At 42.2% G+C, this 15,355-nt stretch overlaps 1 protein-coding gene across 1 annotated transcript in view; it reads right to left on the minus strand.

Annotated features, from left to right (window-relative positions):
* The window catches only part of Impg1 (interphotoreceptor matrix proteoglycan 1), a 117,215-nt gene extending 103,131 nt beyond the window's left edge, over window positions 1-14,084 (minus strand). Inside the window, exons 1-4 of the mRNA XM_042054730.1 lie at window positions 14,050-14,084; window positions 10,293-10,561; window positions 2,981-3,147; window positions 2,683-2,711 (exon numbers count right to left, since the gene is read on the minus strand). Of these exons, the coding sequence (XP_041910664.1) occupies window positions 2,683-2,711; window positions 2,981-3,147; window positions 10,293-10,561; window positions 14,050-14,084 (500 nt within the window). The remainder of the gene's footprint in view (window positions 1-2,682; window positions 2,712-2,980; window positions 3,148-10,292; window positions 10,562-14,049) is intronic.
* Window positions 14,085-15,355: the final 1,271 nt, after the last annotated feature.

The following is a 15,355-nucleotide window of genomic DNA, read 5'->3' on the forward strand; positions in this document are numbered from 1 at the left end:
GCTGCACTTCTGGGTGGCATCTTCATCCTCCACCATCATGGCTGATCTGTCCTCTAAGCTGGCAATCTGAACTACCTGCCAGAAGCTCTGGCTGGAAATCTGAGTGGTGTACCCAATTCTTGTGCTGGGACTTTGTTTCAAAGCCATCTGAAATCGGCAGAATGATGGACTAGTCAGGGGAGTGAAAATTTGCTTTTCTTCTTGGAAAGGTTTTATGTTAAAGAGAAGCTTTCCCTTTCCTTACTCTGGTTTCTAAAGCTGCTTGAATGTGAGTCCCCTCCTCTTTCACAATGCCGTGGGCACAGGCAGGGATGGAGAGATTTTCTCTGTCTGTAAGAAGTGAATGTAATTTTTCATGCGTCTCTATCAAGAATTAAAATGTTTGGTAATATCTTTTCATGTGGGTGGCCTCTTCTTAGTTCTAAGGCTTCTTCTGAAAGTAGGATTTAGCAAACTATTGTCCAATATTGAAATTGGCAGAGAATATTTCTGTGTCTTGTGAACAAAGGCAGTAGTGTAGGGCCAGCCTTTCCCAGGTCATGCTGTCACACCTGGCAATAGCGTGTTGAAGTACATGAGAGGAGCTCAGCACAATACTTGATGAAGAAAATGAGAGACAGCATTGCTATCTCATACTGAGGGTTCGAGTATCACGTGGGTCCTGCTGCCGAGGAAGAGTTTGTACTTTCACAGGAAAGCAGGAAAAGGAAGGAAATGCTTAGTCAGGCAGGTGCCAAACAGAGCAGAAAGTATAAGACTTCCTCCATCTCTGATTTGTGGTTGTTGCCTCCAGAAGTAAGTGAGCTCTCGGATGTTGCTTTATTGCTAGGTCTGCCTGCTACAATGCTCATTACCGTGATGACCATGGACTCACCCTCTGAAACTCTAAGCCTCCCTTAAATGCTTTTTATTTTTTTATTTTTTTGGTTTTTCGAGACAGGGTTTCTCTACAGCTTTAGAGCCTGTCCTGGAACTAGCTCTTGTAGACCAGGCTGGTCTCGAACTCACAGAGATCCGCCTGCCTCTGCCTCCCGAGTGCTGGGATTAAAGGCGTGCGCCACCATTGCCCGGCTCCTTAAATGCTTTTTAAAACAAAGTCACCTTGTTCCTGGTGCCCTGCCATAGCAGTAGAATGGTAACTAAGAGAAGAGCTTGCAAGAGAGGAGGATTGGTAGAATGGAGGAGGTAGGCTCTTCCATGGAGGAGAGAAAAACCTCAGGTGAGAGCCCTGGATGATCAGGGTGTGCAGTGAGAAAAGGAATGGCGTGCAGGCAGCAGTGGGATCATGGGTAATGTGAGGCAAACGGGAAAGGTCAATGGACAAGAAACACTAGTTAGTTAATGTTCTCTTGGCTTCAGTACAAGGTCTGGGAAGGAACAAGCAACATCAACAGGAAGGTTATTTAAGCAAGATCTAATAAAGTAATTATTTATTAAATTGTGGAAAATAGATAAACATATAGTAGTACCATGTGGCTGTTAACAATGGGGTGTATGGAAGCCAGAACAGAAATCCATGGAAGGAGCTGCTGGAGAGGCCAGAGTTGAACATGAAGGTGACGGTGTTCAGAGGTTTCAGCAAGTGTGTGTGTGTGGGGGGGGGAAGAGGTAGAATTCAAGGACCCCATTCTGCTTTCTTCATTGGTTGGTCCTACCCAGAGGCCAAGAGATGCCACGGATGCAGTCCTTACCATGCAGCTGCTTGTGTGCAGACTTGGGGTGGAGAGACAGAGAGTGGGGTGTTCAGAAGACAATGAGGGGCAAGGCGGGAATATTTTGAGTGTAATCAAACAGGACTCAACATACAAAAGAAATATTTCAGATTTATTAATCAAACATAGTTATAAGAGGAAAAAAATTAGAGGCCAGGATATCTATGGGAGGCGGGAATCAGACGTGACATTATCCCCCACCACCCCCTGCAGAGTAAACTGACAGCTTTGGAACTGGTTGGTGGCAAAGAGACAAGAAACAAAGCAACAAACGTGAAAAGCATTTGGAGGTATTTCCTGTAACCTATATGCCGAAATGTGTATGATTTTAATGTAATCAACTGGGTGTGATTTGTGAGTCCTGAGTTTGGCAACAGTATCTCTCTTCTTTAATCATTTTAGCTAATGCTCTCTCTCTCTCTCTCTCTCTCTCTCTCTCTCTCTCTCTCTCTCTCTCTCTCTCTCTCTCTCTCTCTCTCTCCTTCTCTCTGTGTTGCTAAATTTTCTTATTTGATATTCAAATCTTGTTGAGGATGTAGCTCAGTGCTTCAGTGATTTAGTCTGAGAAATACTAACACTTTAGAGAATACCAAATGAGAGTTCAAAATTCAGGTTGCTTACTCATCGTGTTACGTATTTTCCTGATGTAACTAACAATGTGCTGTAAGTTCTAAAAATTAAACTTAGTTGCCGTAAATCCTTTAAGTGAAGATACACACACAGTAGATGTATATCACAGAGGGAGGAATTCCATTGTCCTACAAACATCTATCTCAGTCTGTCAGGTCTATCCCCTTTCCCTGCGTGCGTGCATTTATCTTCAGTGCAATATATGCAGACATTGTCTATCAACACAACCTAAAGAGATCTTGGTGGCTGACAAATCGTTAAGGCACAGTAGGTTAGTTGCACTCTATTATATGATCTTTTGAAAGTCAAGAACATCCCGAATTCTATTTTGGGTACTTACCTCCCAGGGAAGCTTCTCTGTTTTATTCTCTGAAAAAAAAAAAAAAAAAAAAAGAAAGATAAAAAGTAATTTTACCCAGAGATAATGCCAACTGAAGAGCTAAAGTCTATTTTCATTCCCTGTGACTTCAACTCCACTTCAACCTGCCTGTGCAATATTATTTTGCAGGAATAAAATTCCTGCCTGTCTTATTAGCTTGCTCTAAGTATTTTGTCAAGTAGCTTTCATGCCTTGGAGACCATTCCAAAGGGCCAGGGGCCGGAGGCCTGGCTACTGCTGCGGCGTTGGGCAGGCTCACCTGCTGAAGTAGATCCAGGTGCTCCTGGGAGCTGCTGAAATTTCTCCCAATGTCAAAGAGACAGAAGGTCTCCTTCTGGCAGATGCTGACCCAGTCTCGATATTCCTCCGTGTCTGGAATGCGATCCAGAAAGACCCGATAGGCTTCCCACACTATTTCTTGACACACTGTAACACACAGCAGTTAGGGGTACAGAATGGAGAAGCGCTTTTCCCCAAACACACAGTCTCGTAATACAGAAAGTGGTTTCAGGCCTACGCTGGTACAGCAGTTTGTAGCTGTGATAGTCAGTGTTATTTGTCAACGGACAGGAGGGATTGTCTTGTTTACATCATATTGATCAATGGGCATATCTGTTGGGGGGGGGGTATTTTGATTACATAATAGAGGTAGGAACGACCCCCTCACCATTCAGTGACTGGGATCCAGTAAAAATGGAGAAGCTGAGTATAGTACTAGTGTGCACACATTAATTTATTGCTCTTTTCTCCTGAACATGGACACAATATTAACAGTTTTCTTAAGTCGTTTTCTGCCACCATAATTCTCAAATCCATCATCTCTGCCATGATGAACTATAACATAGAATTTAGCCATATAAACCCTTTATCCCTTGTTCTAATTTGTTTTTCATTGCTGTGGTAAAGATCATGAACAAAAGAAATGGGGAGGAAAAGATTTATTTGGCTTATACATCCTGTTCACAGCCCATCACTGAGGGAAGCCAAGGCAGGAACTCAGTCAGGGCAGGAACCTAGAAGCAGGAATTGAACCGAGGCCATGGAGGAGTGCTGGCTTCCCCATGACTTGCTCATCGTACACTCTTATATAACCTAGGATGAACTGCTCAAGAGTGGCACTGCCCACAGTGGGCTGAACCATTCCACATCAATCATTACTCAAGATAATGCCCCACAGACATGTTTACAGGCCAGTTTGGTGGAGGCATTTAAGTTCTCTCTTCCCAGATGACCCTAGCTTATATCACATCGACAAACAAACAAACAAACAAACAAACCAAACTAAAACCAATGCATAACTTTAAATTGCCTTTATTTGGCTGTTTTATCACAATGCCAGGGAAAGAAACTCAGACATCAGACCATGGGAATTAAATCACCTAAACCGTTTGAACACCTAATATGTGCTTAGGGGAAGACAATGGGGAACAAGGTATGAATGGATGGTCCTCACATTCACATGGAAACCTGTACCAGGGAGGGCAGGTATCTTACCAAAGCATAAACATAAATTACACAGAGAAGTGATTCAGAGAGATATACAGAGGAAATGTGGGTGTGTGGAGCAGGAGATATGGCATTTCCTACTTCTTGAATAGACATTGGCCATGCTTGGTCAGCTCTACCACTGTACCCTACAACCTAATTCAGATTTTGGTTTTCTGAAAACTTGCTGTCACCATTCAGCTTCCTTTACCTCCCCGCACAGTGCTGGTGATTAAACCCAGAGCTCACCAATGCCAGAGAAGTACACAACCACTGAACACATCCCCAGTGTGTCCCCACTCACCCCGTTCTTAAGAACTGCTGGTTAATCTATTTGCTAAAAGAACTTGATGGCTCAATAATCAGAGGGTGTGGCAGAATCTACTGAACCACAGAATGATCTGACTCTTATTTTAAATATTCATATTTAATATTTAACTCAACAAAAGCAGCACCCTTATTATTTAAGCAAATGATGGAAAACTGGCGATGTCCACTGAAAAATGTGTTGGGGGTACATAGATGAAAGGTTAGCATGGGATGTTAATAAGATATGTCGGTAGATTTTCACTGTCAGTAAGATATTTATTTATTACTTATTCATTAACTATTTACTTTTGTCTTAAGAACTGTGGAGAAGTTCACATCATCTGACTTTGTAAAGAAGAATGATTGTGGGAGGAACAAGATGAGAAAAAACCAGTTTGGAATCTTACCCCTGTGTATTACATCCCACCTTCCAACTCATGCCACGACTGCATTTCTCTACACTTGTTGCGGGAGCTCCTTCCGCTCCTTCAGCCAATAGCTGCTGAGATACCAGCCCATTGGGGCGTGGTCTCTCTTTCTTTAAAAAAGCAGCAACTGCCCTCAGCTCCCTCTCTGGCTTCCGGCTCCGCTTCCGGTGACTAGGCTCCTTCCTGATTGCGCAGAGGGCTGTTGTCTGGGACGGTGATCTGTAAGTTTTTCCCCCTTAAATAAATAACCATTCTATTAAACACAATTCCAAACTGGTGTGGGATTGTGATTTGTGCCTTCATACACTTCCTGTTCTCAGAGGCAAAGGGGATATCAGATCAATGGAAGCCCAGACCGTTATCCAGCAGCGTCTGACTAGAATCCTCAGGGTAGCCCATCTCTTCACAGGAAATCCCAGAGGCAGTAAGAGAGCAGTCTTACTCCTCAACACAGCTCACCTCTCACTCTGAGTGAAGCCACAGGAAAGCAGGGCGGGAGCCCCACACAGAAAAAATGTTTTGTAATGTGACCTCTCTGCCACCCGCCAGGACCACAGTGCTAGTCCTGACAGCCGCTGCTTGGAGCACACAGTGGCCTTCATCTCCTCAGCACTCAAGGAAGAAACGCACTAGGAAATTTGCAGATTTGTCCAAACCCTAATAGTTGGAGCTCCAGTCTGAACAAACTGACTGCCCTTGCTGACCTCCTAGCCCTTACGTTCCATCTGTCTTTAGGGATGTGTTTGTCCGCTGATGCCTTTCCTCGCAGGGTACCTGCTAGTTTAGTTCAACCCCTACCCAACCATCCTCAGAGATCCAATAATACATAAAGAAACTGTCACTGCCTTTGAGGCTTAGTTTCGGTGCCTTTCATGGATAATACCCATAAACATCAGGGAAGCCATGATTCCAAAGTCCCTTCTCATTACCAGATAGGTACAACCTTGGGCATGTTGCTTTTGGACACGCACTGTTTACATTTTATTTTAGTTCACTTTAAGGTTTGGACTAATTTTTTCTAAGTTTATCTTATGAGCTCTTCCACGTTGAGCCTAAACTCAAACTTGCAGGTTTCTTAGATGTGTATGTGTATGTATGTTATATGTATGCATGTGTGCACTTTATATATATATATATACGTATATATATACGTATATATATATATACATGCATACATGCCTCTGTGTGCATTGTGTGTGTATATTCATTTTTCCTGAGTGCTCTGCAGCCTCAAGACAGATCTCTGCAGGTAGTGCCCTGTCACACAGGGAGACTGAGGCTGAATTTTGTTTATGGAGTCTGTGCCGTTTTTTTCCTCCCTCTTTTCTTGTTGAACTTTCTCCCACAGACATCAGTACCTGCTTTTCATAAAGACACCGAGAGAAGAATCATTTATTATTGAAGCACAAGGAAGCTACTTAATGATTTATCTGTCAGGGGCGTTGCAGTTTATAAGGACCACCATATTAAGGATGAAACTCGTGATGTTTAATCATGATTATCAACTTGACACGATTCAGAATCACCATGGAAACAAACTTGTAGGCATGTCTGTGAGCTTTTCTAAACTTGATTGAGGTAGAAGACTTTTGCTAAATGTGGGCAGCACCGTTTCCTTGGCTCAGGTCTCAGGCTGTGTGAAGGAGAAAGGGACCAGAGCACTCTATTTTCTCAGCTTTCCCATTGGGTGAGCAATGTTATCAGGCTCCCCCTTCTCCCACTGCAGCATCCTCACTGCAGGGATGGACTATGTCTTCCAAGGGTGAACAAACCCTTCCTGCTTTAAGTTGTCAGGAATTTTATCACAGCCAGAAAGAAAGCAACCATTCAAAATTAGAGCTAATGAATTTTCTTTTTGAGGTGTGTGTGTGTGTGTGTGTGTGTGTGTGCATGTGTGTGTGTGTGTGTGTGTGTGTGTGTGTGTGAGTACATGTGTGGAGGTCAGAGGTCTGTGGCAGTCAGGTCTGTTTTCTCCATTTACTGTGTGGGTTTTGGAAACACGAATCACATCCTCAGGCTCTGTGGCAAGTTCTTTTGCCTGCTGAGCTATCTGGAAAGCCCAAACTGTGACTTGATGGTGGGACTGAGAAAGAGCAAAGAGGGGAAAGAGAAGGAGAGCCTTGGGCTGCAGGGTGGTGGGGAAGGTGAGGGTCGGCATCTTTGAGGGAGCGTCCCTTGAGACTGCCAGAAACAAACTCTCCTTGTTTGCCTTTGTGCTTCAGGATGGCATCTTAGTGATTCCACACAAAGCTCTATACACTGCACTTGTGGTGCTTTAAGCATGGCAGGGGAGGTGGGTAGCTTGCTATTTCTATTTGATGTCAGAATGGGGAGCTTTCTCCCCTGAGTCTGTTGGAAGATGTCATCAGACCATTTTGTAAAGGCAGTGATGATGACTGTAAGTGGGTCACTCCATCAAAGGAACATGGCTTCGTGGTTTCTTGTTTCTTTGTGAACCAATTTTTTTAGACTTAAGAAACACACACTGATGAATAGTAAAATTTCATATCACCCAGAGGCAGCCATAAAGATAATGGACTGTCATTTGCTGTGGGGAGAAAAACTGTTTTGTTTTGTTCAGGGGAACAAGAATGAAAGAGGCAAACCTAATCAACAATAAAGAGCTATGCATTAAAATTCAGAACTCAAAATTTGGGCATAGCAATAGTGTAGTCCACAAATACCTCTGGTGAATTATATGTCAGTGTTGCAAAAAATTAGATTTTATACAAAAAAGTAAGCAGTAACTTTGTGTGTGTGTGCGTACACACACACACACACACACACACACACACACACACATACGAGCTTCTGTCCATTAACAAATGTCATAGAACTTGCCAGCATTGTTATCTGATCAATGTGTAGGCACACCCAGTGTAAATAATTCACATATCCCTGTCTTTTCTTTGCACTGCTGATGAATGGGATGCTTGTTTCCCATATCCCTCAGCAGGCATTTTACTAGAAACTTTTGTGAAGAGAATGTGCTAGGATCTCAGAGATCTCTTGTCTATGATTTGGGCCTTTCTTTTAAGTAATTTCCATTTTCCCATGGCTAAGATGTCTGCCAGAAAGCAGATACCTTTTTACCCTCATACACAATTAGACATGTAGGAACAGAAGGCTTGATGTTTTTGAAGCCCTTAGTTTTATGTTGGAGACGATGTGGTGTCAGGGGATCACTCCTCCACTGCTCGTGGGAGTACAAACTTGTACAGCCACTTTGGAAATCAGCATGGCGGTTTCTCAGAAAACTTGGATTCAATCTACCTCAAGACCCAGAGATACCACTCCTGGGCATATACCTGAAGGATACTTAGTCATACCACAAGGACACTAGCTCAACAATGTTCATTGTAGTATTATTCACAGTAGCCAGAGCCTGAAAAGAACCTAGGTGCCCCTCAATTGAAGAATGGATAAAGAAAATGTGGCACATTTACACAATGGAGTATTACTCAGCTGTAAAAAGTAATGACATTATAAAATTTGCAGGGAAATATGGATGGAACAAAGAAAAAAATCCTGAGTGAGGTGACCCAGACTCAGAAAGACAAACACAGTATGTACTCACTCATAAAAGGATATTAGATGTAAAGCAAAGGATAGCCAGATTACAAGCTACAAGTCCAGAGAAGCTAGGTAAGAAGGAAGACCCTAAGAGGGGCACATGGATGGCCCAGGGAAGGATAATTAGATGAGATCTCCTGGGTAAATGGGGTGAGGAGGGAGTGGTAAAGAGGAGGGAATCAGAGATGGAAACATGAGGAAACTGACTTGTCAAAGGGGAGAGGGATGGATGGGAAGCAATAAAAGAGAGATCTTGATAGAGAGAGCTACTATGGGATTAGGGAGAAATCTGGTGTTAGGAACATTCCCAACAATCTACAAGGATGACTCCAGCTAGGACTCGTAGCAATAGTCTAGAGGGAACCAGAACTGGCCTTCCCCTGTAATCAGATTGATGACTATCCCAATTATCACCATAGAACCTTCATTCAGCAACTGATGGAACCAAATGCAGAGATCCACAACCAAGCCTCAGGCTAAGCTCTGGGAATCCAATTAATGGAACAGAGGGGAAAGGAAATATATGAGCAAGGGAGGTCAAGATCATGATGGAGGAATCTACAGAGACAGCTGAGCCAAGCTCATGGAAACTCATGAACTCAGACCAACAGCTGTGGAACTTCCATGGGACTGAACTAGGCCCTCCATATGTGGGAGATGGTGGGAGACAGGTGAAGCTTAGATTATCTTTGAGACACCTGCTAATAGCACCAGGGTCTATTCCTTGTGCATGAGCTAGCTTGTTGGAGCCCATTCCCTATAGTGGGATACCATACTAAACGTTAATGCAGGTAGGAGAGGCTTGGTCCTGTCCCAACTTAATGGGCCAGACTTTGTTGACTTACCATTTGACTTGTTATTGACTTTGTTGGGAGGAATGAGGCAGGGGTGAACTGGGAGGAGGGGAGGAGGGGTAAGGAGGGGGGTGGGGATAGAACTGGGGTTGGAATGTAAAATGAAATAAAATAAAATTAAAACAAAACCCAATAAGAACTCTTAATCTGAATTGAGTTCCAGTGCCCCCTACAGGTGGATGTAGACATGGAAGAGGTTCTCTGGATTTCAGGATCACAAATTTGTTCTCAACTGTTAGGAAACCCATCCCAACACAGGCTAGAACTGAACCAGTTGCTCCTGTAACCCAGCTTTCAACAGAGCAGGAAGATGTGTATTTTGGAATAGAAAGTAACAACACCTGGGATTGTAAGGGTGGGGAAAATGACAGTCCACTCAACTTTGACATGCAAAAAAATCTTAGTCCAGAAAGACAAGAATTTGGCATCTTTTGTAGATACTTAGGGGACAGAATACCAACAATAAATCTATTTTTTTATTTTAAAGGAGAAGCCCTGTGTCTTAGTTAGGATTTCTATTGCTTTAAAGTGGTGCCATGACCATTGGATCTTTTATAAAAGAAAAACATTTAATTGTGGTGGCTTGCATTTGCAGAGGTTCCGTTCACTATCATCATATCAGTGTGCAGGCAGACATGGAGCTGGCTATACCTTGAGAAGGCAACCAGAAGTGGTCTGAGGCACTGGGCCCCAATAGTTTCATGTAGCATAATAAATTAATTACTTTAAATCTTAAGTGCCAAGAAACACCATCATTTTGTAGGTTTATGGCCCATTATTCTATCATGTTCATGGGCTAATGTCTACAGTTCTCTTGGAGGAATGAGAGACCTTGAATTGTTTGGGGCTGAAGCTATCTGTGGGTGAGAAGGAGAGAGGATAAAGAGAACAAATGGCTAATGGCTCTCATTGTTGTCCTTACCTCTCAGTCTATAATAAGCTTGGAGACTTGCTAAAATCTCTCTCAAGGATTCCTGTGGACAGATATTAACAGCTGGGAAAAGTGCTGATCTTTTTGTTCGAAGTTTTGCCAAATCGAATATGTGTCTCATGGTTGACGCTTTGTGCATTTTTGTTGGGCTTTCAATTGTTTCGATTCCTGGAGTTTTATCTGTGATTTTAGCTTCAGATCTGTATATTTGAATGGACGTATCTGTAAGAGAAAAGTGGATTTCATGGTGAATATATACACTCAAGTGTACATGCTCCATATGTGGATAGATGAATGAAACAAGCCAAAGCCCTCTGGTTTATGGCATTTCTATTTGGTACAGCTGACAACTTCAATACCTCAACGACAAGGCAGTTTCAGAAATAAGAGAACAGTATAATAAGCTGGTCAAGTATATATGTATTTTTAATACCAACCTCTCAAATCACCTTGCCTTTAGGAAGTGACACATATCAAAACCACTTGCTACACATTGCTCTGAAATTCACTCCCTACTCTTTGCTCAAGCCTCTCAAGGGACACTACTCAAGGCGGGGAATGGGAAAGAACTGTGGTACCCAGAGGTGTAGTCCTGATGAGGAAGTGGAGTGCTTCTGAAAACCTCAGAGAAAAACCCCAACAGCAAAGCCCTCCTGCCTTTAATGGGCAGTCCTAGGATTTCTGGAGGTCAGGGTTCAGAAGGTAGCAATCTGACTGAGAATGTCTTGGGGCATGGGTGGTCTTTGACAGCATTCACACAGGAAGCTTGGTGTTTTATGAGTGGCAGAGGTGGGGGCAGTGAGCAGGGAGCAACATTCTCCTCATTGTTCCTGCTGAAGATTAGCTTTTCTCTTAAGGCTGTCTGAGTCTGGCAGTGTTTCTGGACCAAGACTAATAGTTAAGGGATATGCTATTGGCCTTTGCTGAGTAATTATGGGGGGGGGGGGGCTGGGAATACCTGGATCAGCCATGTATTTCTGAGCCTGCATGGTGAAGTCAGCCTGAGTCAAACTGGTGGCTTGGCTAAGTGGAAGGTGATCAGTCAATACTGGGGCAAAGCTAAGCATTCTTCTCCGTCTTGTCTATGTTAATATTATAGCTAATGCTTAAGTCACAATCCTTCATCTATGTTTCTTCTCTGATCAGTGCTGTGCAAGATCTCTGATACTAGGGAATTTGAACTCCAGTCTAAGTATTTTTGTTGGGCAGGCCACACTGACACAACCTAAATACTCCCTTTCTAAGGGTTTCAAATTGTTTAAATAAAAATAACAAAAGAAAGAATAAAAGGAGTTGAAACATGAATGTTACATATTTAAGTGACATAAAAACAAAACAACCAAAGCGATCCCATAAGGGCTCATGAAGTTGCTCTCTAGTGAGGCAACTAGTTCCAGTAGGATGATACTCTTCATTGTCTCATAAGTGATAAGTTGGATATTGAGCTTGTGAAGATCATTTGGGTGTGCTTCCATAACTTTGATATTTTTCATTGATGTAAATATTTAGAAAATAGATAAAATTTTAATGAGAATCAGTTGATACCTGAAGATTAAAAAGGTAGCATATTTAATAAATGACTGGAAAAATAAATTTTGATATAAAATTTATTAGTCCAAACTCCCTATGTGAGCAGGATGGCCTTGAAATTCTGATCCTCCTGCCTCAGCCTCCTGAGTGGACTGACAGGTGGAAGCTACTACACCCAGTTTATATAAAAATGTGAATCAAACCCAGTGTGTTATTCATGCTAAAGCCATAACCCCAGAAGATTGGAACTTACTATTATTATAGTTTAAAAAATATTTATTATGTTAATATCATGTGTATAAGTGTGGAACCTGTATGTATATCTGTGTACTCTGTGTATGCCTGGTGCCCAGAGAAGAGGGTACCAGATTGCCTAGATCTGGAGTTAAGGACATTTGTAAGCTATCATGTGGATCCTGAGAACTGAACCTGGATCTGCCGCAAGAATAGCAAGTACTTCTAACTCTGGAGTCTGCAGTCCCAGGGATGTTATTTTGATGCAGAAAATACTTCTCCAAGACGATCATAGAATGAGAGTCTAGCCCATACAGCGATGATGTAACTGCCATCTGAAACTATCTGCAAATGATGTTTGAAGTTACAAGGAAAAGTAAAGGGCAATGTGATTCTAAGAAAAAGTCAGCAAGCAAACAGCCCCACCCATCACCTCTTGTCCAAGAGTGATGAATATAAACCCTATATTTAACATATTACACATTTGGGAATAATGCACAGCTGCATTTTTTAAAATTGTAGAATAAGCATCAGAATACAACCTTGATGCTTAATTTGAAGCAGCAGCTATGTAATGCAGTAGGGAGAGTTTATGTCCTCTCTTCAGTGTCTAATATCAGAAGTCCAGGACACAGCTGTATTATTAAGCATGATATAGTCTTTAAAAAGAAAAATAAAAAATTTGAAATTAAAACCAAAAGAATAGAAAGGAGATATTTTATGTATAAAATGTTTTAGTAAAAGCAGAATTTGCAAACAATTTCAGACATCTACAAATAGATAAATAATTAATGGAACCAAATAAAAATGTGGGTATCAATGATGAAGAGTATTAATGTTACCTCCGGGGTGACAACTGGTGCTGAACATGTCTAGGAGAAAGCTGGCACTTGCTATAGATTTGTAATACTAAATAAAACTACACCAGCTTTACTGCCTTCCCTGCTCCATTCAGTTTCCTCTCCACTCCACCCCCGCCTACAGGATCATACCCTGTAGCTCAGGATATTCTAGAATTTGTGGTCCTCCTGCCTCAGCCTCCGGAGCACAGATATATACCACCATCCCAGGCCTACGGTCACCTTAGCCCCCTTAGAGGTAAGCACTTTCTTGTTGATGCTCCCTCCCAGTTGTTGGCTTTCATTACATTTTACCAGGGATAAGCAGAAAGAAAAGAAAACACTGTGACTTCCCGATTCTGCTTTAGCTTATTCCCCTATGTGTACGAACATCCAATTATCCTTCTCATTATTAATCTACTTTCTTGATACTGTGTTGTTTCCAACTGCTGACTCATTTTTTGATGTATACATCTGACTTATACTGTTTCTATGCATATTCTCCAAAACATCTGCTTTTATCCACTTCCCACAAGAAAGCAGGTCTTACAAAAGTGACTCCCTTCCCTTCCCTTCCCTTCCCTTCCCTTCCCTTCCCTTCCCTTCCCTTCCCTTCCCTTCCCTTCCCTTCCCTTCTCTCCCCCTCCCTCCCCTTACCCCCCCATCCCTCCCCTCCTCTCCCCTCCCCTCCCTCTTCCCTCCCCTCCCCTCCCCTCCCCTCCCCTTCCCTTCCCTTTTTCCCTTCCCTTTCCTTCCTTCCTTTTTTTGAGACAGAGTCTTTCTGTGTAGCCTTGGCTGTTTTGGAGCTTGCTCTGTAGACCAGACTGGCCTCGACTAAGAGATCCGCCTGCCTCTGCTCCCAAGTGCTGGATTAAAGGTGAGCACCAACACTGCCTGTCACTAATGAGGTTTCTAATACCACATGTACCTCTTCTTCCCTCTTCATGCTTTCTTTTATTCTGCTTTTTTTTCAATTTCAATACTGTGATGAACTCATGAGTGTATTGTGCTGTTTGTACTTTGCTAATGCAACACCCCACAGGGGTGCTGCAATCTGCATGATATAGCAATCCTTTATATATGTGGGCAGTGGAGACAGGCTCAAAGACCGCCAATGGATGCTTGAAAACACTGATAGACCATACCCTAACCACACTGCGTCTTTTACGTTTAAATCCATAAGAATCACTTACATACAGTGACTCTAAGTTTTGTGTTGAGGTATGAGAGCAGAATCAAGGAGAATTTTTCTTTCTTTCATAGATCTACTGTTACTATATGTGGGTCTTAGCAATCTTATCACATGATTGCTTTTTTCTTTCCTTAGGTCAAGATGTTTTTGTTTGTCACTTAATGGAAGCACTTTCTGGACTTTCTCTACCATGTCTGGATTGCCGGTATCACCACACTTGCACTCCTTGGCTTTATTAAGTGAAATAAGTGCTACTTGAGCATGAACACTGGAATACTCCAACAGTCAAGAGTCACTGATTGAAGAGTAGGTAGTGTACATACCTACCTACAGTGTGGATACTCTTGACGAACAAATGCTTGGCATCCTCAGCCCAATAGAGCAGGATGGATGGAGTAAGTTTCTTTTGTGTGCACATATCAAAACTTTGAGATTGTTTCCAAAGTTATACATCTGCTCGTTTAAACACACTGGACTGGTTGATAGGAAACTGAAATCTTAGAAAGCGAAACCATGGATAAGGGAGGACTAGAGCATATCGAGATACAATGTTGTAAAACACAGCCCCTGTGATCACTTCTGAGGGTTGGATATTGATATTTGCTGAGGGAAGAGCTAAGACTTAGCATGGAAGGATGGGTTTTGCTTGAGTTGGGAGATTCTCAGGAAATGAATGAAAATGTTCGGATGGAAAAGGAGAACAGCATGCCCACACTCTTAGCAGACTAAGGAAAACGGTCAACATGGAAGCTTCAGAAGGTTTTTCTTCTCTCTAGCTACTCTGTTCTGTCCTTGACCAGATTCTTCAAACCAATGTGGCTATGGCATACTTGGAAGATTGTAAATATATAGAAAGATAAATTAAAGAATCAATCAACAAACATAAACAATGACTTTAAACATTACTTTATTTCAGGGGCATTTGACCTTTTGTTTCCTTTTTATAATTAGGCTTGAGTTACACAAATACCTCTCCTAATGTAAAGGAAACCCTGAAACCAAGGGCATCTTTTCCAAGGCAGAATTTAAGTGAATGCCATGTAACCTCAAGGTTGACCAGTATCCTTCTATTTAATTATAATTTTTCTTTGGGCTGCTAACCAGTTCTCAAATAAAAACATGGAGACTTATTATTAATTATGAATGCCTAGCCTTAGCTTAAGCTTGTCCCAATAGCTCTTTTAACTTAATTTAAACTGTTCCTATTCATGTACATTTGCCTCAGGTCCTATATCTTTTCCTTAGCTATTGGCTGTTCA

The sequence above is a fragment of the Arvicola amphibius genome, chromosome 3 (genome assembly GCF_903992535.2).
Source record: "Arvicola amphibius chromosome 3, mArvAmp1.2, whole genome shotgun sequence".
Lineage (NCBI taxonomy): Eukaryota > Metazoa > Chordata > Mammalia > Rodentia > Cricetidae > Arvicola > Arvicola amphibius.